The 24,122-nt window shown below is 34.9% G+C and overlaps 1 protein-coding gene across 2 annotated transcripts in view; it reads left to right on the top strand.

Moving 5' to 3' along the window:
* Positions 1-19,397, top strand: part of Kcnj3 (potassium inwardly rectifying channel subfamily J member 3) — a 122,220-nt gene extending 102,823 nt beyond the window's left edge. For both annotated transcript variants that reach the window (XM_057755773.1, XM_057755772.1), the window contains exon 4: positions 16,227-19,397. In XM_057755773.1, coding sequence (XP_057611756.1) covers positions 16,227-16,813 — 587 coding nt within the window. In that variant the 3' untranslated portion in view covers positions 16,814-19,397. The remainder of the gene's footprint in view (positions 1-16,226) is intronic.
* The last annotated feature ends 4,725 nt before the right edge of the window (positions 19,398-24,122 follow it).

Below are 24,122 nucleotides of genomic sequence, written 5' to 3'. Positions count from 1 at the left end.
CACAACATGGGGGATAGAATAATTTCGGTTCTATAGGACCTATAGGCTTATTTAAGTAGTTCAGAAATCTATCCATATTGTTCAGACCTATGAACTGAAAATTTTCATTTTTAGGAAGACATTGACTAACTTATCTTAATCTCTTGGTCTCAGTAGGCAGTCCTTAACAGCAATCAATTTTACTCTCCAGTGTCTTTCAGTGAGTCTAGTACTCAAATGTGGGAATAGTAATATATTTTCTGTAGCTGCTTCAGGTTTTATGAAACGTAACTAGAGTGTGTCGATGTATTTTTGTTTTATACTCAAAAAATACATGTTTTTCTATGCTCTGTACTGATTAATATTATATACCTTCATTTTAAAAGGGGGATGCAGTCGGGCGGTGGTGGCGCACGCCTTTAATCCCAGCACTCGGGAGGCAGAGGCAGGCGGATCTCTGGGAGTTCGAGGCCAGCCTGGTCTACAAGAGCTAGTTCCGGGCCGGGCACCAAAGCTACAGAGAAACCCTGTCTCGAAAAAAACCACAAAAAAAGGGAGGGGGGATGCATTTAACATTTATATTATAATTATGCCAAAGTCAGAAGTAGGTAAGCAACCTGATCACAATGGCTTAACTCAAAAAGAAAATGCTTGAAACTCTCTTGTTATTGTTTATACTTAATAATTTTGAGACAGGATTTCAACACAGTCACTACTGATACAGTTTTCACAGAGAAAGTCTTCATGCGAAAACCCCCTTCATTTGTACCTTTGTTTTCTATAGCAACTCCCAGTGACCTGAGTTCTATCTGCCTCCCACACACAGGAGAAGCTAGGGCAGGGCAGGGCTTAAAGGCATAAGTCACAAAGCAATCCCACACCAGTTTGGAATTAAGATTAATAAAGGGGTTGTTCATTTAAAGGGAAAAAACTTACTAATCACTGTCCTAGACAATAATCCTCTGCGTGAACAGGAAAGGAGTCTAGTAGCCAGAAGCGGGAGCCAGGAAGCAAGAGAGCGAGTGCCTGGAAGCAAAGCAGGAGGCAAGAGAGTTATTGCATAGCTACCGCTGCAAAAGAGACCACACCCAAGTGGGCTAGTATCTTAAAGGCTATTGGCTGAAGGCGCTCCCACAGCAAGGACTGGGATTTTTTAGTTGTAGGAATGGGAAGGTTGAACTAGAAATTTGTAATATGTTAGGATTATCAGTTTGCTTGCTATGGGTGAAGAACGGCATCTTTGCTAATAACTTTTTCAGAGTGATCAGAGTAATTGATGTAATCCCTGGACTCTGCACAAACAAGGATGAGAGCTGTAGTGTATGTATGGCAATGAGAACAGCACTAAACTCTTCGCTCAGGCCAAGCTGGCTATTCTTGTGCCACTTTATTCTCCCTTGCATCATGCCTCTTACCAAATAATCACTCAAATCAATAAGTTTTATCTCCATTGGCAAACACATTGAGGAAAAACTTTAGGTTGAATTTTTCAAACAAATAGAAAACACCTATGTTACTATATCATTTAACAATATGCTATGTATTAAAATTATACATAGTTTATGTAATATTTAGTTTTTGAAGTCAAAACAAAATCTCTAAATCTATAGTGATTATTGTATTTTATATATTGTACTATGTCTATTTTGTCTATAGAAAAAGGTGATGGGACCTTAAAGGAGGTATGACAAGGTACCAATAAAACACAAATATTCTTTTTAAATGACAGCAAAGAATGAGGCAGATGGCTGTTTCCTTTGAATATTCTAACAGCAATCAGACTGTTAATTAAAATAAGAAGTAACTCAGAATGTTCTCAACCTGTACAGAGAATTAAATTAATCTAGATAATTTTTGACATACAGTTTTTCTCATTTTAAAACAAAGATCAGACAATGTTTCTTTAGTCTTATGGAGCCCATCTTCCCACTTCACCTCACTATGTTGGTATCGCCTATTACCAAATTGTGTCAAAAAGGGGGGAAATAAATGTGGCTAGCATCTCTTAGGGGGTGGTCATTTCTTGAGCTTGTTTTCCTTTTCTATAACAAGTTAAATTTTTTTCAGGTGTTCCCTGAGACTCCTTCAACTGAATTCTGTCTAAATTTTGTAATTGCCATATTCAGGGATTAAAGTTTGTTCTTTATCAACGAACATACCTTTTCTTTCATCTCTGCTCTTATAAAAGTGATTTCTTTTCAGTTTTATTCTCATAATCATAGAAAAGCAGCAGTGAAGACAACGATATCTCACCAGTCCCTATAAATTATAGAAATGTTATTACGGCTTTCGTTAACACTGTACTTTTACATTACCAAATCATCCTAAGATTGTTGGTACTTCGAAGAGAGCAGTGGAAAACAGTGACATTAAGATGCACATCATGTATTTCAAACTTAATGTATCTGAGCTGATTAGCTGAGACTCATTCAGTGTCTGTCAGCAGATCCAGAGTAAAACAAGGAGGCTATAATTAATAAAATTGATTCCAGATATAGAAACTGGAGGCATGAGGTGACACTTTGATCATAACATTTTCCCTGATCTAGGCAGAATACACAGACAGTAATTGTTCTTAGTTTCACAGCATGGATTTAGATCAGGCATGATTATTTTCTTCATGCTAAGGATGACTATGGTTTTTGTCAGGCTTGTTACAAAGTGGTCAATGAGCTTTTGAGAATAAAGTTTAGGAAATATATAGCCATGACTTCAGCTATTATTTTTTCTTTGTGCTCTTAGGAATTTCTCCAGTGACATTTGAGAACACATCTGTCTTCATCATTTTAACAACATACTTTGATAGCAAGCCTTTTTCACCAAATCTAAACATCTCTCAGTTACTATGAAGCTCTTCCCCTCAATACCATTTTCCTCTCTTCTGACAGCCATGTGTTTGGCCATTGTCTTTTAGTCCACTTTTTCACCTGTTTTTATCAAATATTTTCTTCTGCACAGCAGTCTAAGTGATTTCCTTAAGACACTCTCATACTGTGTTGAGACCTTTGACAAAACTACTCATTATTCCTACTGTGTGAAGTAAGACATATTCCCAGGCGAGAAGTGCACTTTCTCTTCTATATGCAAACAGCAAATATTTCCCTGATGGAAGTTTTGTGATATTCAAAGGAAATGGAATAATCGAAACTTTTATAACAGGTATAGCTTTGTGTATGTCAACTTTAGTTCCTGAATATAGATATTAACATTTTGATAATTTCAGTAATAGCCAGTATTCATTGCCTACATCTTCAAAGAGAAGACTGAAAATCTTGACAACTTTTTAGGACAAAATAAATTATTGCCTCCTACTGTCCAAAGTTATTCTGAAGGCTTGGTTGTGATAGAAGACTGTGAGACCAGGTAAAGAACAATATGCAGTGGGGCATTAATGTGTATGAGCAGTACAATTGGGTGACATAAGAAAGGCCCATGATGGCATCCATAACATCAATTTCAATACTTTAAAATACCACAACCAGAAGTTATTACACAATGCCTCAATATTGGTAAGGAATTCATAGCACACCTGGTCTGCCTCAAGGACACTGTGATTATATTATAATACTTTGCAGGAGAAAAAGGTGAGAATGGAGACAACATCAACTGTTGGGTCTCCTTATGCAAAGGAGAATTAAAAATTATGAAATAGAAATATGAAATGAAGAGAACCCATGCTAGGTAGAGCACAAAGTTGAACTTGATACAGTTTAAGTAAATGCCTTTTTCCACTTTTGGTAGATGCCTGTTTCAAAAAATAGTTCTTGTACATTATCTTTACTTGATTGCCATGGAATATTTCTCTATTAAGATCTAGCATTGGCTGATATATTAGCTCACGCCTTTAATCCCAACACTACATAGGCAGAGATGGGGAGACATCTCCAAGGCCTAAGACAGCTTGATCTACACTACAGTAAGTTCCACTCAATCTAGGGTTGCTTCGTGAAACACTGTGCCTCAGGAGCGGGAGCAGAAGGGGGAGAAACAAAAACTGACAGTCTAGCATAGTATTATGAGTACCAGACATACATGAATCTCCTTAAATCTCACATAATAATATTTTATAGTACACTTTACAAAATATCTACTAAACAGTGTCAAAGTAAAGCTGATTGAAAGTGAAGTTATGACTATATACGGGTAACTGACGATTCTTAGAGGATCCATGAAGGGAATTCACTTATGTAACTAGATAGACTGCCGCATGTAGTAAGCATGGTGATTGGAACAGCAAAATGTCAGAAAGTAACATCGGGCTTTACTGTGGGAGTTCTTTAACTTGTGAATTGATTCTAAAACTTTTATAAACCAAGTACAGTCATGTGGTGCTGTGATATACCTGATAATGTACACACACGTGAGTCGATCTTATTCTTTCTTTGGATATTTATCATTTCCTCAGGTAAAACGACTCAAAATATTTTCTTCTAATTTTATTAAATTTTACATAATTTGTCAGTTATTTGTAGTCACACTGGAAACCATAATACTTCATACCTATTGGTAAATCTATTCCCTATCACACTCACTCCTATGTTCCTCACACTCTGATAGCAATCTCTATTCTCATCTGCTGAGAGTATTTAATTACAAGTGGAATATGAACATATTTTACAAGTTATTTTGTTCCCTGAGTATTATATTTAGTGAAAGAATCCCAGTGTCATCATGTTGTCACAAATGACAGTATTTTTACCATTTTAATGATTGCATAGTATTTTATTGAATATACAAACTACATACTCTTTACCTTTTAACACTGGTTGAAAATATAGGTTATTCCCACATCTTCGGTGCTGTATCATTGCAGTAAAATCTCTTGAGTTATAGTTTCAGTCATTAAAAGTGGTCAAAGGAATCCATTAATGAATTAAAATGTTATAAACTTAAATTTCTAGAAGGCACATTTGTTGGCCAATAGTTATTTTACTGTGGCTTTACTCCTTGAATCATTGTGCCTAGATCACATTTACAGGTAATGAGATGACTGAAATGTGGTGTGTAACTTGGATCACAGATCTGCACACTAGTTTAACAGTCGAGGTGACCTGCCTTACTTTTGAAACTCTGAGGTCTAGAGAAAGTCATTCAATTTTTCTTAGCTATTGGGTTTGTGACTTGCCTTTTTATGTTTTAAAGCTCCGGACCTGCAGAGTTTCATATACCTCCTTATAGTAGATTAGCCTTCTTTTCCAGCAACACTTAACCCCATAATAGTTCCTCTATCACAGTCCTGGCGCCAACTAACATGGTTTGTAATCAGAGTTCACATTTAGCATTTACTATTCTGAATTTTGACGAGTGCATAATATCATGTGTGTATTGTTATAATACCATCCAGACATGTTTCACCCTGCTGAAATAAGCCACAATCTGCCTATCCTTCTCTTCCTCACCTTAACCTCTGTAAATAATTTAGCTTCTTATTGTCTCCAAAATTGATTATGAAGAATTTAATTTACTTGTAATAATGCAGCAAATATCATCCTTGACTCACAGGTTGAGAACTGCTAGGTAGAGGGCAGGAACAGGAACAGATGAAGTGTTGTATTTATGTTTTATTTTTAAAAATAAAGTGTAAGGTGGCATGGAACATTTTTATTTATATAATTAGCCTTCATATCAGTGATATTTTTGCATTGAACTATTCTCGTTGTGAGATTTTCTTCACGTTTAGCATGCTGCCTTTATTGGGACTTTGTTTTTTCCAAATAACTTCTACTAAGAGATGTATCTGCGCTTTCATTACTGGGATTATCAGTTCTAATGCACACCAGCCTCTAATGTGCATAAATTTTACTGGAATTTGAAAACTTCTTTTAGTTTCATTTATTATTTTGCTTCACGGAAAACAATGCTGCTCTTATTTGTATGTTATCACATTTTTCTCTGAAAATGTAGGATTAATAGATAATAGAATTTAGTATGGTCATATATTTTATTATTACCTGATTTATTTATTTAACATACTATTAAAATATTATTGTCAATTATTTAGAAAATATAAGTTGTGAAATACATGAACATGTCATTAGATGCCAACATAAACCAATTAGTCACATCCTTCCAACCTTTTTGTTGTATTGTTGTTAGAATTATACAAAACATCATTTCAACACTCTGTGCAAAGGTAATGATGTTTAAATGAAGTTTTGGATGTTTGATTTAATTTTTCCACTCTTTCAAGGAACTCAGGAATTTCAAAAGGTAACAATAATGTCAATTAAACAATAATTAAGATACTAAATTAGGAAAAAATGATCTTCAAATATACAGACTTTATGAAAATGTAGTTTCCAAGTCTGAATCATTAAAAAAAATTAGAAAAAAAGCACTGTGTTCATAAGTGCGACAAAGGCCTTCTTTTCGTAGAAATTATTGTTTCTATTTAATGAGTCCTAAGCTGGTATCAGGCCAAAGCACTTGTGAAACACTCCGGATTGATCAATTCATCAACCATCCAGATCTCTAACAGTAATATAATTATTATTTGTTTTGAAATATTAACTAGACATGACTATTAAGGATTTTAATGTATTAAATATCTTAATCTCATTTTGTGAGGTAAATGATACTGACAAAACCTTTCTCAAAGATGCATATGCTAGGCCGGGCGGTGGTGGCGCACGCCTTTAATCCCAGCACTCGGGAGGCAGAGGCAGGCGGATCTCTGTGAGTTCGAGACCAGCCTGGTCTACAAGAGCTAGTTCCAGGACAGGCTCCAAAGCCACAGAGAAACCCTGTCTCGAAAAACAAAACAAAACAAAACAAAAAACAAACAAACAAACAAAAAAAGGTGCATATGCTAAAGTTTCTCCAAATGTTAGGAGGCCATTGGAATATTTTTGCCTCTAGAAAGAATCTTTATGTGACTGGAAAGCTTATGACAGACCATTTTTCACTTTAGCTCTTGGGAGAAAAATCTAAGTTACTTTTGAAGTTTGCTACATTTTAGTACAAACTTATAGAGTTTTGCTATCATTTTCTTTCTGATAATGCCATCTTTAATTGTTGTGTCTCAATATTCATATACTATTTTTCTTAGTATTCCTGTATTTTTTGCTTTATAAAAATAATATTTAGTTTCTAAACTCTGTATTGCCAAATAGTAAATCATTTATAAGACGTGTACATACATGCTACAATTTATCATTCAGTTTACCTTAAAATACATGTTATAAGAACATGTATTTGTGATTGTTACTGTGATGTGCCATTTTCACTCTTAGAGAAAAAAAATTCCCCAAGAAACTGTTCTCTTAAAATTATAGAGAATTTATTTTTCACTTGGTCTCTATAAATAGTATAACAGCAAAATTAGAATAAAAATCCCCTGACCTTTTCCTGCAAAGCGTAGAACCAGAACAACTGCTGAATTGCAAATGTTTATTCAGCTCTGTTCTGAGCCTTCAAGCAAACAAAGTGTAGTTGAATTTCTGCCAAAGGAGATGTTAAAAAGTAACTACAGCCGCTGACTGTAAAAGATGTGGCAGTGTCTATAAAAAGAAGTGTCACAAGCTAGGAGAAAACAAGTTTTAAATTGTCAGGTAGAAATAGTTGTGTGCTGTACTGTATGAGGTGACCAATTTAATGATATGAGGGAAAGGAATTTTACCAGAAAGATAGATTCTGTATACAACAAATGTTGAAGAGTATACAAAATGTCATATTGGTTTAATTAGAATATGTCTTACTAGCTAATTCCATGAAAATTAACTCCATCTAATAATCATCTTTATATCTCTATATACTTGCATATTATTTCATATTTATATAAGGAATATATGTTGCCATCTAATGTAGCATATTAATTATCAATTTGTTTATTATTATCAATATTATTGTTTTTTTGAAACGGAGCTTCTCTGTGTAACAGTCCTACAGTCCTAGCTGTCCTGAAACTAGCTCTTGTAGACCAGGCTGTCCTTAAAGTCAAAGAGATCTACCTGCCTCTGCCTCCTGAGTGCTGGGATTAAAGGTGAGTGCTACCACCACCCGGCACTTATCATGTTTATAATGATAACATACAACCTATTATTATATTTTGTTTGATTGCTTCACTAACCAATATATAAAGTTTTTACATAGATGATTATGGGTCAAGTTTTGAGTTCACATGAATAACATATTATTTTATTTTAATGTGTAGAAATTAATATAGATTGAAATATCACAATGGTTGATCCATCAATAATTGTCCCCTGTAGTTTTGTTAGTGACATTTAGTAGTATTAAAATAGACTATTGATAAGTAGCTAGAAATCACTGAAAGAGTTAACCTCACCATAACACTTTTACTTTCATTTCTTCCTCCTTCCTATACTTTCCCTTTTCCTTTCCTCCCTTCCTTCTTAGGAATGAGGATCTGAATCCCTGTACAACCCTGAAAACTATAACATAGCTAAGGTCACCTTTAGAAAGGTTTCTTGCTTCCTTCCTTCCTTCCTTCCTTCCTTCCTTCCTTCCTTCCTTCCTTCCTTCCTTCTTTCCTTACAATTTGATTGTATGTTTATTTGTGTGCATGTGTGTGTGTGTGTGTGTGTGTGTGTGTGTGTGTGTGTGTATGAGAGAGAGAGAGAGAGAGAGAGAGAGAGATAGCGCATATGAGTATACACATGACCTAGCATAGCTATGGAAGCTTGCAGGAGTCAGTTCTTTCCTTTCACTATGTGTGTCTCAGGGCTGGAACTCAGGTCATCAAGCTTGGTTGCAGGTGCCTTTGTTTGTTGAGTCAAGAAAGTAGTCCTAGGAATCCTTGTGACATCTGAAATGTAAGTCTGTTGCTACAGGAAGTTACCAAATTCAAGCTGTCCCTTACATTTAAATGCAACTATTATGCTTTTACATACGTTATTTCTCCACGCTGGTATATCACTTGTTCACCTTGCAAATAAGTACTATTTCTAACACTGCTATCTATAAGTAAGTGTAAAGTGGACAAATGAACGTGGACAGAGTTGAGTTTATATCACACTTTTGCAGCACGTGTGACCGAGAACCAGAAGAAATACTTAGTAGAGAGTAGATGCTCAGTAAATGGAGGAAGATTATTATTTATGCTTTCAAGCCGTTTATGGTTCCCTATGAGGGAGAATGCTGGTACATACACAGGTATGTGCAAGAGACACAATTTAACATCTATAAAGGCTACAAAGCTAGAATATCAAAACTAGCAATGATGTGGTAATGTTAAATGCATTTGATTGATGTTTTGGATATGAGGAAATGTTGACAAAGGGATTTTGACAAACATTTTGAAGTAGCATGTTTGAATAGAAAACAATAATTTCTGTCCAGTTAGAATTGGTTACTCGGTGTATGTGTTCTATTATCATAATTCATATGAAGAAATAAATAAGTTTTATAAGCACTGAGGAATTGCATAATCCTATACATATAACTGCTTCTGATATATCTCCCATAGTTTTTTACTAAGTGAAAATTTTTGTTAAGGTCTTTATCTTATAACAATATTTCAGAGAATCTGAAAGATATGCTAGAAACATTTTGTTTCTTAGTCTGTATGATATTGTTAGGCATGATACCGCTTTGGGGATAGGTTTGGTGACAAAGATTAATTCAACATTTAATTGTATTAATTTATATGAAATATTTAGGAAAATGTGATCAGTATTTTTGCTTCAGGAGATATTTTAAAAGTCCTTCACCTAATTTTTGACTAGAAACATATTTTACCAAATAATTTTTTGCTAATATCAACTAAAAAACAACCTTTCTTTGTTTTTTAGCTATATATTGTTTTTATTTTTTTTCATTTTAAGATTATCTTTTCTTCTATCAGTCTTCTAGGGCATTCTCCTTCAGTAACTTGATTATGCTGTTGCTACACAATGGAAATATTTTGGAAACTCAATCTTGTTTTGTTAGGGAAAGAACAGTGGCAACCCTTGATTTGTTTTGATTCTATAATTGACCATGCAAGCAAGCATGTTTTATTAAGTAGTACAAGGAGAAAATCCAAAATAGGTAGGCTGAGAAGAGAGCATTTCTACTGTGGGATTTAGGGAATGATAATCAGATGAAAGTAAATTTGTCATTTTCCAACACTTCCCTGGGAAGTAAGACTAGCAGGCTGGAGGTGGTGTCTTGTCAGTGTCTCCTGGAAATTAACTGTAGCAAGAGTAGTTCTGCTATAGTTAAGCCACACTTCTTCGAGGAGAGGCAGGTGCATAGTGGGGCTGTTAATAAGTGTGTTAATTGGTTGTTAATAAGTGTGATGTGTGTGCTTGTCAGACCCCACAGCAATGTAGGCACCATAGTTTAACTCAGATTGCCAATGAATAACAAGAATACAAGTGATTTCAACTGCTTTGAGTTGATTCTGAAAAATTAGGTGATTATTAGAAAATATATTAATTATGTTGAAATTGACCTTTAATTTAGAGGTAACCACAATAACAGAGCAATGAATAATTGCCTCCAATTACCCATCCTTTATTATTTAGTGCCTATAATGGTAGAACCTTAAGTTCATCATGCATACATATTTATTGAAAACAGTTTGAGGATTAGATGCTATTAGCCTGACTACTACCCACATTTTATAGCAGCCAAGGTTAATGTTTTTTAAATAACATGTTATTGATCTTACACTGTCTCTGATTTATAATCTACACTTCTGTTCTTTGATTTTAGCATAACCCTCTCCTCCAGAGTGTTCAGCATAGATTACCTGTACACCTCATACTTTTCAACAAACCTGAGCATCACATCCACACTTAAATTCTCTTCTGGAACTTCAACACTTATCCTGTTGGTTATTATTAAAAATCTGTTTTTCTTTTTCTTAAGATCTTAGAAATCTGAAGTGTACCTTACAAATCTGTTGCTAAATCATTTATGAAGCTTTATTCCCTTATAAAATAATTAGGTTTTTCTGCTTTAATTAAAAACAAAAATCGCTAACCTCACTTGTGCACAAGTAGCAAACTGACATCTGAAAACGCATTAGGAAACCATTTGCTTGTACATAATAGAGCACAGTATAGAGTTGAATGCATTCCGTCATCCCTCTCTAACAGTTGACAAACTATGTTGGGCTTTAACAGAATTCCATCTATTTGAACACCGAGCTTTCCGGAAACAATTTACATATACTTGATGACTTGGCAGCATGTATCCTAGGTGGAACCTGATGCCAATAACCTTGGTATTATTGAGCACTGAAGAACACAGTGTCTTTTTGTTTTATATAAGAGTTAAAGTATTATGAGCGTTTTTTGGAAAGTTTAGAGCTTAAATTTGGGTTCAGCTCAGAGCAGTGGGATAGAGAACATGAAAAGAGTGCTGAGTGATCCCAACAGTTATTGTCTAGTGGGGATGGGGAAATTCTATAAGTATTTTTGGAAGAACTAGCAATAGATTTTATTTAATAACTGATATTGTGTGCTGTGAATATGCTTTATTTTCATTGGTTAATAAAGAAGCTGTTTTGGTCTTCAACAGGGCAGAATAGAGCTAGGTGGGGGAAAACTAAACTGAATATTGGGAGAAAATAGGTAGAGTCAGAGATGCCATGTAGCTGCCACTGGAGGAGACAGACGTTGGAACTTTGCCAGTAGGCCATGACCTCATGGTGATGCACAGATTAGTGGATATTGCTTGATTTAAGATGTAAGAGCTAGCTAGAAATACCCTAGAGCTATTGGTGAAACAGTACTGCAATTAATAGAGATTTCTGTGTAATTATTTCACAAGTCTGGGCAGTCAGGAAATGAACAAGCAGCTTCTGCCAACAAATAACCTTAAAAGAAATATGCAGGGTAGCCAGAGAAGTTATTCGAGATGTAAAACATGCGCTGTATCAGCTTCTAGCTTATACTGTTATAATAATAATACAATTTAAAGAAAAAATAAACAAGAACTTGAGAAAGAAAAATAATGTTTTTGGTTAAAATTTCAAGCTTTGTATATCTTTATGATTGTGAAAATTAACTTGCATTTATCTGGCCTTCATTTGAAGACACTTCTTGAATAAAATGATCACTGGATATTAATCTAAGCACTTTACATATATTTCTTAATTTGCTTAATCTATCACAGCAACCTTTTGAGGAAAGCTTCAATTTAACAAATAATAAAAATGAAGATTCCAAAGGCTTATTAACTTTATCTTCACCCAAATTATTCATTAATTAATGATTCAACTAAGTTACACTGTTTGATTTTACATGGGTCTGGCCTGAAAATCCATTATTCATCAATTGGCCTTTAGGGCTGATATGACCTGCTTCTTGGATACTGGAGTATCAGCTGCATTTATCCTACAAAATCTATGTGTATAGCATTGTGGCTGTAGCTAAGAGCGTTTTTTTGTTTGTTTTTGTATTTTGACACAGAAGGATGAACAGTGAAATGACTTATCTAGTCAATAAACTACTATCTGCTACCCCCGACATACACACTTGAACAGTGTGAAAACTAGATTTTCATTAAAAAGGCTTTCAGTAAGTGAATAAATATATCTATCATAACTTCATATTAATGACACAAAGAAAATCGACATTAGTTTTTCTTTTTCTGTTTTTCCATTCTTTCATTGGCTATAAGAACACATATCGAAGCCGGGACCAAAAAAAAAAAAAAAAAAAAAGAACACATATCGAACATCCAAATCCACACACATCACTGTTTTAAAATGTAGTCTCACCTTAGAATCTTACTAATTTGAAATTGAAATATGCACAAGGATGAAGAAGTTTTATATATTGGATAACAGAAAAATAGCTATGATTCCTATTTCTTGCCTTAGATAATGAGCCAGGATCTAATTAAGAAACTACTGCTCTTCATTGGCCCCTCAGTCTGCCCCAACTGTCAACCACATCCAGAGGGTCCAGTTTGATCCCATACTTGTTCATTCACGGTCCAGCTGGAGTTGGTGAGCTCCCATTAGCTCAGGCATATTGTCTCAGTGGGTGAACTAACCCCTCATGATCCTAACTTCCTTAGTCTTATTCTCCCTATTTCTGCTCTTCAACTGGACCTTGGGAGCTCAGTCCAGTGCTCCAATATGGGTCTCTGTCTCTGTCTCCATCCGTTGCCAGATGAAGGTTCTATGGTGATATTCAAGAAATTCATCAGTGTGACTGTGGGACAAGGTCAGTTCAGGCACTCTCCCTTCCACTAGGACTGGGACTTCCCACAGGACAAGGTATCTTGCTTTCTCTTAAAACTGTAGGGGGGTGGGGGGAAGATGTTGGGGGGAGAGGGGAAGTGGGAGTAGAGGAGGAAGTGGAAATTTAGATTAGTATTATTTATAAAGTAATTTTTAAAAAAATACAAACTATTGCTTTTAAAAATCTATCCTAAACTGATGTCCGTAAAAATGCAAACTCTAATTGAGAAGCTTTAAATTTGATATAATTATGTTTTCTAAGAATATGTATGCATGATAGCATCCTTTCTTCTAGAATGCCCAATCTTTTCACTATTTTTTCCAGTTAAAACTATTTAAAAATAAACCATGTTTACATTCATGAGTGAAGATATCAGCTGAATTAAAGTGTTTTCAGGTGAACACCATCATTCAAAGGGCACTATTTGATTGCACTTCTCAGCTGGCGAGATGACTGTTTGCATGTTTTAACCATATTCCAGACTGGAACAAATGTGGTGAAAATCAACACGCACTCATCCCTGTGGAAACTGGCGAAGCAGCAGATGCTGCTGCTGGAAATAGCTGGGACTTCTGCATCTTTGGCTGAAAAACATTTTGTGAAAAAAAAAAAAAAGATTTATTTCATGCACCGGCTCACAGAATAAAAAGGGTATATGTTATTGTTGCATGTGTTTTATTCTTGCAGAACTATAAATTTAGAATGGCAAAATGCAGATGACCTTGTTGAAGTTTCCTATAGACAATCTTTTATTTACCCTAGACTAAGGTCATGTATTCAACCTAATTCAGGGATCAGTATAATAACAGGTCTGGGAACTTTTGAGGTGAAAATGGCAAGGCTTTGGTATTTCAAGTCCTCATTTAAACTGTCAGACTACCACTAATTCAGTAGTTGTCTACTGTTTCTACTGGTAGAGAGAAGGCCTGCATAAGTCACAAGCAGTGAGCAGGATATGTTCAAAAATGACATAAGCACATGACCTAGCATAAGAGTTGCTTGGGAGGTGGAGTAGGGAGTGAGAGTAAGGGGTTAGCAAGAGTACTCCACCACAGTGGTGACTATTTTATCAGCATGCCCTCAACAAAGACAAATAAGCAACCAAACAAAAAAGATATTCTACAGTAAGGGTGGTCATCAGATGTTGTTTCAGTATTTACTCTCACTGTTGGAAATAATTGCAATAAGCTCGTGGCTGTAATTACTTTGAGACTTAATGGACAATAGTGTTTACAAACCAACAAAGATGTCACAGGTTCAGAACACTGGCAAGCTGAGAATGTGCCTTGACATACAGTTGTACTAAACCCTGAATGTGGCAAAAATTGAGTGAGAAAGCTCCATTGAAACCATAAAGAGAGATTTTGTAACTTCATACAAAGTGGTTTCCTTTCAGAAGAGAATTAAAGGGCAAGCTAATATCATTAGCTGTATTATTAGTAATTAGAATATTTTTTCTAGGTAGTTTATCTTCAAATTTCTCAAATAAATCAGGAGAATCCTTTTTATCTTTTATGATGAAAGAGCAATCCAGCATTTTCATAAAAAGTATTGAGTAGTGGATCATAAATATGTTTAGATTACAAAATGATGTGCTAGTGTGTGTAAAATCCAGAAGTAACTTTTTGAACTGATTGGAATGCTTTCTTATATGAATATATAAGGTTTGTCACTATAGGCATGCATGTATCATTTCAGTGTTAGTGTGATGGCTGGGTATAGACACTTAATTGAATCATTAAAAGTAGAGAAGAAGAAGAAAGAGAGAAGAGAGAGAGAGAGGAGAGAGAGAAAGAGGAGAGAGAGAGGATGAATGGATGAGAGGATGAACGGATGAGGAGAGAGAGTAAAACTATGCTGACATTTTTTTTTCTCCACAGCTTATTAAATCAGGTTCCCTGTAGCTCAAAATGCCTCTGAGCCCGGGGTTACTTATCTTTCTATTTGACAGAGCACATCTGCTTAACAGGACTGTACAGAGGATAAGAAAGCAGAACCAGGGCACCTAGCACAGTGCCTATCATGACATTGACATTTATTTTCTGCATTAGAAGGTTTCAATCCCTTGTGAAAGATGGCTTGTGATGAAGTAATGATGAATACAAGCACCTTGTGATATATGACTGATAATGTTCATTTGGCGAGAGTACAGAGGGATACAGTGAAGGGTTTAACTTTTCTTCAGTGTGACATTTGAAATGACAGACTTTAATCCTAATTCTCTGTAAGTACTGTGCGTGATTGCTTTTCAGGCAGCAGAAGATCACAGAATTCCTTTATTCATTCTCTGCTGTGTTTTAAAACAACAGAAATCACCTGTGTGGTGTGAATAATTGAAAGAAGGAAGATAGGCATCGTTCATTAGATACCGCTTAATCCCGAAGAATTACTAGTTCTATTCTTTTATATTGTGATAGCCAATTGGAGAAGTTTGATAATGAAAGTGCAAGGAAGCAATCATTTTACTTTTCACAGAAAATCATACTGTGATTTGTATAAAGCTGAGATCTGATGTGTGATTTTAACTTTTGACTTCATTTTTCCAAAGGCAAATAAATATTCAGAGGTTGATTGATTAGATAATAACTTAATGTAAATAAATTATATTGAAGAAAACAAAATTGGTTATGTCATTACATAACATTATATTCAAGCAACCTAATATATGTGGCATGATTTTGAATCTTATATCCAGAATGACTTCCAGAATTTTTTTAGAATAGAAATGGAAAGAGATATATTATGAGGTCCAAAGAAGTTATTTTACCATCAACATTTCTACAGCTTTAGCACAGAGTAAAATTTCTTTCTTTCTTTTTTTTTTTTTTTTGGTTTTTCGAGACATGGTTTCTCTGTAGCTTTGGAGCCTGTTCTGGAACTAGCTCTTGTAGACCAGGCTGGGCTCGAACTCACAGAGATCCGCCTGCCTCTGCCTCCCGAGTGCTGGGATTAAAGGCGTGCGCCACCACCGCCCGGCCAGAGTAAAATTTCTAAAGTCTTATACTGTGTGGTCTACTTATATGAATCTCTGAACAGACTGGATGCTTGCTTTTTCTTCTACCTCTACTTTGCATAATTCATTAAAAGATTTCTTTCTGCTTGCAGGAATGACTTGTCAAGCTCGGACATCATACACTGAGGATGAAGTTCTTTGGGGTCATCGTTTTTTTCCTGTAATTTCTTTAGAAGAAGGGTTCTTTAAAGTTGATTACTCCCAGTTTCATGCAACATTTGAAGTCCCCACCCCTCCGTACAGTGTGAAAGAACAGGAGGAAATGCTTCTCATGTCCTCCCCTTTAATAGCACCAGCTATAACCAATAGCAAAGAAAGACATAATTCTGTGGAGTGCTTAGACGGACTAGATGACATTAGCACAAAACTTCCATCAAAGCTGCAGAAAATTACTGGGAGAGAAGACTTACCCAAAAAACTCCTGAGGATGAGTTCTACAACTTCAGAAAAAGCCTATAGTTTGGGTGATTTGCCCATGAAACTCCAACGAATAAGTTCAGTTCCTGGCAACTCTGAAGAAAAACTGGTATCTAAAACCACCAAGATGTTATCTGATCCCATGAGTCAGTCTGTGGCAGATTTGCCACCAAAGCTTCAAAAGATGGCTGGAGGACCTGCCAGAATGGAAGGGAATCTTCCAGCCAAGCTAAGAAAAATGAACTCTGACCGTTTCACATAGCAAACACCTCTTTAGGAATTATTTAATGTTTTGATTTAGTATTAGTCCAATATTTGGCTTACAAAATAATCCTCCTTAGGAAATCTGAGAGGTCTATGCGCGTCTAGCAAGTATATTTGAGAACTGTTCATTCCAGTGTTGTTACTTTGCAGAACATGAATTACGAAGGGAGGTCATCATAAGGAAGTTATTAGTGGGCATGTATTATCACATCAAGCATGCAATAATGTGCAAATTTTGCATTTAGTTTTATGGCATGATTTATATATGGCATATTTATATTGAATATTCTGAAAATATATATATATAAATATATATTTGAAGTGGAGATATTCTCCCCATAATTTCTAATATATGTATTAAGCCAAACATGAGTGGTTAGCTTTCAGGGCACTAAAATTATATACATGTATACATACACACATATGAACACACACACACACACAAACAGATAACATACCCATACAAACATATATATCTAATAAAAATTGTGATGTTTTGTTCAAATTTGTATTTCTTGTGCATGTTTACTTTATTAGAATAGGAAGGCTGCTGGCATTGATTATGAATACCAAATATTTTAGCCTTAAATTATTTGTTCTTTAAAATCTGATTTAATGTTTTCTGCTGTTAAGGTCATGGAATCTTTCAATTGTACTTTATCAATCTTGTGGTGATCATGGCACCACAGACAGAGACATCATGATTATGTATTTAATTTGTAAATTTTAGAGTGTGCCGGTACCTGGTACATACCATTGAACTTTTCTTATGATTTTTAGAAGTCACTAGAACTGGGGTCAGGTGAATAAGTTTATCAATTCATCAATTAGTCTTTTCCTAGACTAATATCTCTAAGTTTGATTTGTACGCAATCTAATAAAAATATGAGCTCTGAACAAATGCTGAATCATTGAAATAATCATTAGCCAGGTTATATTTGAATGTGTTAGAATTTGTGTGATATTTACAGGGTAATGATTCCTCTTCCAAAATGATCTGATTGCAAATGTTTTCTTCTTTTTCTGGAACTTTTGTCATCCATAAAAAAAAAAAAAAGCCTTGATCTTTCAGTAGACATGACAGTACAATGAAGCTGACGAAGCACTCATGCTAAAAGGTCTATGTGTAATAGAGACTTTTATGCTCTTCTCTTTTTTATGCCATCTGTCATGAAAGGATGGGTTTGTTCCTTATCTGGGGGAATATATCCCAGACCTCAGTCATAATTTAGCACAGACCTGAGAGAGATTAAAATCACAAGAATTAAAAATGTTAGTATACTCAGGATTTTCTGGTTTTGTTTTGGTGTTGAACAATTTTTTTTGATGCCTTGGATCCCTGGCCTCCAAAATAAGTTTAGCAGTACTCTATTTCAACCCCCAACATCTGGCTAGAATCAAACTTGATCAGTAGTACACTTTCAACACAGGTTTTAGGGTGAGGAGTTTTTAAAAAAAATGCTGAATGACTTCTTGGTATATTCGCATAGGTTTTCCTATATAATTTCTTTGGAATTTGCAAGTGAAATTGGCTCAGAATTAACTCACTTCTCATTGATATGTAAATCGCAGATGGATGGTTTGAGCACACAGTATTTATGGTTTAGTGATCTTGTGATCATTTTATTAGAGGCAAATTATTACATCAACAGTATATCATCCACGATATCTTCTGGCTACCTCTGTATCAACCAAATTCTGTAGGTGCAAACACATACCAGGGAATGATTACTGGAAAAATGATCAACTATAGCATCCATCCACTGTGAATAGGCAGTTGCCTTACCCCTTGATCACTAAATGTTCTTATTTGACAGATGAAGATGATAAAATATTAGCAGGAACAAAAAGGGGGGACCAGTGGGTATGGAATATTTAGCAGTGGAGGAAGCTGCATAGATCATTTAGTCCAACACCTTAAAACTATACAGAGCCATAATATTCTTTGGAGAGTCATTTTAATTTGTTTTTGGTATTGTAAAGAAGAACCAAAAACAAACTCTCTGGATTTATTCATTTAACAAAAATTGTTGCATGCCTTCTTTGTCCTAGGCATTGTATTTTTTTTCTTTTTTATAGTTTAGTTCCTGGGGATTTAGATATGTACACTGTATTAGGAGGAAAGTGTGGAGAAGAAAGAGAGAGACAGTATCCAATAGTCAACATTTCAATTATGAAAACGAAAATAGGGCAGAAACAGAAACGGCTGTGGGTTGATGAGAGCTCAGAAGGTGACACAGAGGGAGGTAACATTAGCATTGGTACTTCATGACAAGAAAGAGCCAGTGTGGCCATAATAAATCAATTGAAGAGAATAGTACACTTTTACCTTTTCCGCATATGTGTGGGAACAGTATGATTTCTGCATGTACTTGCAGTTTAATCCCAATTTCTAGGTTGATTACAGGATCCAGTCTGCCCAGGAAAATTGCAGTTTATACTTGTTGTACTTGTGTAATTATTAGTATTCCTCTCTTTGATTCCTATTATGTCCTGGTTTGGATGATATATGGTAAAGTTTTGTTGATGCTAACAAAATTATCGAGTCTAATATATTTGGAAAAAATAAAGAATTGCTTTACTTCTCTTTTTCTTGATTTTCTTTACTTTCACAGACTATTTGAAAACGCCTTTCCAGTATCACCTCTTTTAGCCTCAAGGAATTCTTAGAAAAGAAGTCAGGTCTGCACATGATATGTCTCTTAGGCTCAAAACGTAAGCATTTTATTGAGAGCATAACACACAAAGTAAACGTAACTATTTCCATATAAAGAAGTTCTAAGAGCTAAAGTTGAAGGAGCTAGAAGTTAACTTATGTCACCAACTTACTGGTTGCTGGGAAAGAAACATCTTATCAAACAATTCGGCACCAAGGAGTTCCTAGTATTTTACAGCATAGCACTGGTGGTAGTAAAAGATATCATTTTACTTATCAGAATGTTAACAAAGCAAGTATTTTGAAAATTTTTATCTTCAGTTTAAGTATTTATTCATTGCAGCAATATATAAATATACTTTGTAATATATGTAAAATGATCTGGAGGCATTTCATCATCAATTATGTTTAAATATTATGGTATTAAAATATACATATATGTAAACAACCATACATATATGATTTTACATTTTATCCAGAAGAGTTCTGTTACCCCAGTACTGAAAACCTCTTTTGTCTGGAAGGGATGGATTTATCTAATGCATAATTTTTTCTTGAGGTTTAATTATGTCACAGTTTTCTTATATTATTTGTATCAGAAGTATTGTTGTTATTTTTATTATGAAGAAAGTTCAGGTAGACTGAACAGTAGTACATCTGTGCTTTCTATTTTACAATTTATGCCTGAATAACATTTTTCATATTAAATTAGTAAGCAGCTTATTATATTTTCTAACATCCAATCCATAAATATTTCAGTGTACAAGACTATCTGTTTTATAAACATATAAACTCATGTATTCAGTTCAGAGAGTCTAATTAATAATACATTAAAACAAAACCATAAAAAAAACAAAAAAAAATTGAAGCACCCTTGAACGTCATTTTCCAAGGTTCAGCATCATTTCTTCACTTTCCTACAGTCTCTGAACCACACCCATTCACATAGCTTTTGCCTCTTATTTCCTAAAGACAGTGATTTGATCCACTACATGAACTTGCTTAAAACTGACTTTTATTGGCCTCTTTATTGATGAGCTGTTTCAGCAACATGAAGCCTCTACTTCACAATGCTGATTTCTTAAGACCTGACGCCTTGGAGAACACTTTGTCCCATGCTCAGTGTTTTGAAAATGGTGGTAGGTAAAGCAGAAAATTACACCTTTGTTTAAATAAAAAATATTTTAAAACAGTTTCACTTGGCTCATAAAATGTTTCATAGATATAAATTTGTCACCAAGGGCCATATGTGGCCTTTGGTGTGTACACCAAAGCATTCCAAACACAGCTCCTAGCATCATTACAGAATTGATTTTTATAAAAATTAAAAATTAGCTAAGTTACAGGACAAGAGAGATTTCTCAGTAGTTAGGAGAGACTAATGACCATGCAGAAGACCTACTATTGGTTTTCAAAACCTCTATCTGGGTCTTATGACTACCTATAACACAAATACCAAATCTTTAGGAAATTTTTTTTGCTGATGCTGTTATATGACACCAAGACCTTGGAAACTAAAGTATAAAATGAAGTATTTGATTTAGTGTTATGACAGTTCCACCATCTGGAGACCAAATATTCAAACAAATTTTCTTATGGGGCCAATTCTCATTCAAACCACCACCTTCCACTCCCTGGTTCCTACAAGTTGGTGGGAATATCATAATTTAAAATGTATTTTATCCAGCTTCAAAGATCAACATAGTCCTTTATAACCTCAACAAGATTTCAAAGTCTAAAGTTTAAAGTATAAGCTCTCTTCTGAGACTCAAGACAATCTCTCATTTTAACCCCTTGTAAAAACAAAACAAAACAACAACAACAACAACAAAAAAACCCAAATTGCTAGATCTCAATATAAAATGACACACAACACAGCATTCCAAAAAGAAGGCATGGGACATAATAAGAAAACACTGGATCTAAGCAAGCAGCAGAGCAAACTCCAAATCCCCTAGTTCCATATCTGATATGAAAGGGCTTTGATGGTCTGCCTTTCTTAGTTTTCTACCTGCAACATTCTTTTCTCTCCAAGGATGGTTCTATTTCCTGTACACAGCTATCTTTGGAGATGTTCATGGCTTTAGCATCTCTAGTACCTTTCATAGCTTTATGTAAAGACTTTTCAGGCTCTCTTTTTTAGGGACTCGCCTGACATCTACATGGGAGATTTCAGAAGTCCTTCATTCATGTATCATTTATGACTCTAAAGCCATAACAACATTGGTGAATTCCAACTTCAGGTGAACCTTGGCAACCTTGAAGCATGTTCATATCCACTTTGATTTGTTGCTACTTTTCAGGAGGAGGTAATTCCTCAGGCCTTTCCTTTTTATGGATTAGAAGTCTAGCTTGCTCAGTGTTTCCCTGAGAGCAGTCCTCCCTTTATTCCATTGAAGACCAGGATTTACTTTGATCTCTCCATCTTATCACAGCCTTGGCCCTAACATTAAATTTTCTGGTACTGATTTTCTCTTCAAAATGTACATTTTGTGTAATTTTTTTGTCCCACAAGTTACTTTTTCATTGTAGACATGTCAAAAATAATTACTAATGGCCATATTGAAGAATCAATATTAGACTGTATTTTAATCTCCTTCACCATATTAATGAGTTCCACACTTTTCAATTTAGCTTCAGGAAGATTCTTAGGACACTACCAAAAATAGCCATATTCTGTTGCCATATTCTGTTGCTAATATTGCTTCCTTCTGAAACTCTTTGAGTGGGGCCTCCACAGTCTACACTGCTCTCAGCCTTATTATCTTCCAAACTACTACAAGAATGATCCATTAAACCCTGTTTACAGTGCTCAATTGCTTTCCCACTACAACGTTCTAAAATCCTCCATTCTCTTCCATCAGAATGTATGGTCAGAGTCAGACCCATCACAGTAATACAGAGCTTGCCAGTACCAACTTCCGTCTTAGTTGCTTTGCCACTGTTGTTATAAGAAACTATGACCAAGACAATTCATAAATGGACTTGTTTGAGTTGGGTTTATGGTTTCAAAGTGTTAGCATTCATGAATGTGGACTGTAGACATTTTGGCTGAAATAATTTCATTTACATTTTTTTCATTTATTTTGTAGTTTCTTTTGTTTTTATATCCCAACCAACATTTCCCCTCCCCACTTCATAAATCATATTTCCCACCACCTCTATACCCTCCCCCATCAATTCTTCCTATACCGCTTCTCTTTAGAAACAGATAGGTCTCCTATGGATATTAGCCAGGCAAGGTATGTCAATTAGCAGTGAGACTAGGTTCCTCTTTTATTAAGGTTGGATGAGGCAAGCCAGTAGGAGGAATGAACCCCATTCCTTGACTATATTAATTGGTTTGGGAAGGCTCATCTTACTTGTGGACAAGACCTGAGGTATGAATTTGGAATTGAGTACTAGGTAGCATGAATTCATAGGATGCTATCTGCTTCTTTTCTATGGATGCGGAGTACCACTTCTCCATATCCTGCCCCTATGACTTCCTTGATATGATGGACTAGAACCAGGGAAGGTGAGCTGATTGAAGGCTTTGATACTTGAACTAATTTCGTCAAGTTATCTTATCATAATAAACAGAAAATATATTTAGACAATATTTGTAGATTCTGTGTGCTAAATATCATAGGCTTATTTAAATAATTTCTCAGAACTCCTCAAAGATTCTGCCTTCAAAGAAATGTCTTTCTGGACACACCTAAGTCTACAGAATGATCAATTTTAGCTGAATTGGCAACACTCAAAAGCAAAGCAACACTGTGATTTACAGAGAAATAATCTTAAATTATTTTTGAAAAAATATTGTCAAGTTAACAAAAACTTACTTTATATACTGATATAATTCATGAATACTCAACACATAAAGTAACTAGATAATTGTTTTATAATAATGCTGTATTTTTGTGTAGACATATTTTTTAAGTATTCTCAGGAACTTTAAAAGAGTATTACTTTTGTTAGGAAAGAGACTTTATTTGTTATTTTAGATACCTATTATGATGTGTATTGAAAATAAACGAATAAGTAGTATGAGAAACTAGAATATAACTGAAGTATACATTCAAATGAATATTTTTGTATGTTTGTGAAATTAATTTCTTGGACCATAAAAGTTTTAGCATGAACCAGATGCTGTGCTTCTAGGTAGGACTGGGCTGCAACTCAAGGAATTTTATGGTTCAAAAGTTGCTTCATGTTGGCATCAACAATTTTGAGTAAACATATGACAACTTAGTCCTTCTGGTTTTCCACAATCATCATCAAATTAGATGTTACTATACTTTGCACTAAACTGTATCAAATTTTCTTCTGTGAAGATCAAATGAGATCAAGAATGATCTGTATTATTGATCCAAGCACAGCTATGTCGAAGACTTCAGTGCCAAAAACTCATAGACTTGGTAAATCTTTCCTTCGATCAGGCTTAAGGAATTGGCAAAACTTTCCATTATTTTAAAAGGGAATTTTTATGAATGATCAAGAAGTGTGCGCACACACTAGAAACCACATCTTCCCCATCCTGGATGAAGGTTACCTAGGTTTTTCCCCTATAGAGCGCTCCCATCAAGACTGGATATCTGCCTACCTCAAGCTACATATACAAATTGCAGTCTGTCTTTAGGCTTAATAGTAGGTGTCATTCCATTAG

The sequence above is a fragment of the Chionomys nivalis genome, chromosome 22, assembly GCF_950005125.1.
Source record: "Chionomys nivalis chromosome 22, mChiNiv1.1, whole genome shotgun sequence".
In the NCBI taxonomy this organism is placed as follows: Eukaryota; Metazoa; Chordata; class Mammalia; order Rodentia; family Cricetidae; genus Chionomys; species Chionomys nivalis.
The sequence above is the reverse complement of the archived record's forward strand: the minus strand, read 5'-3'. Positions and strand labels throughout refer to the sequence as shown.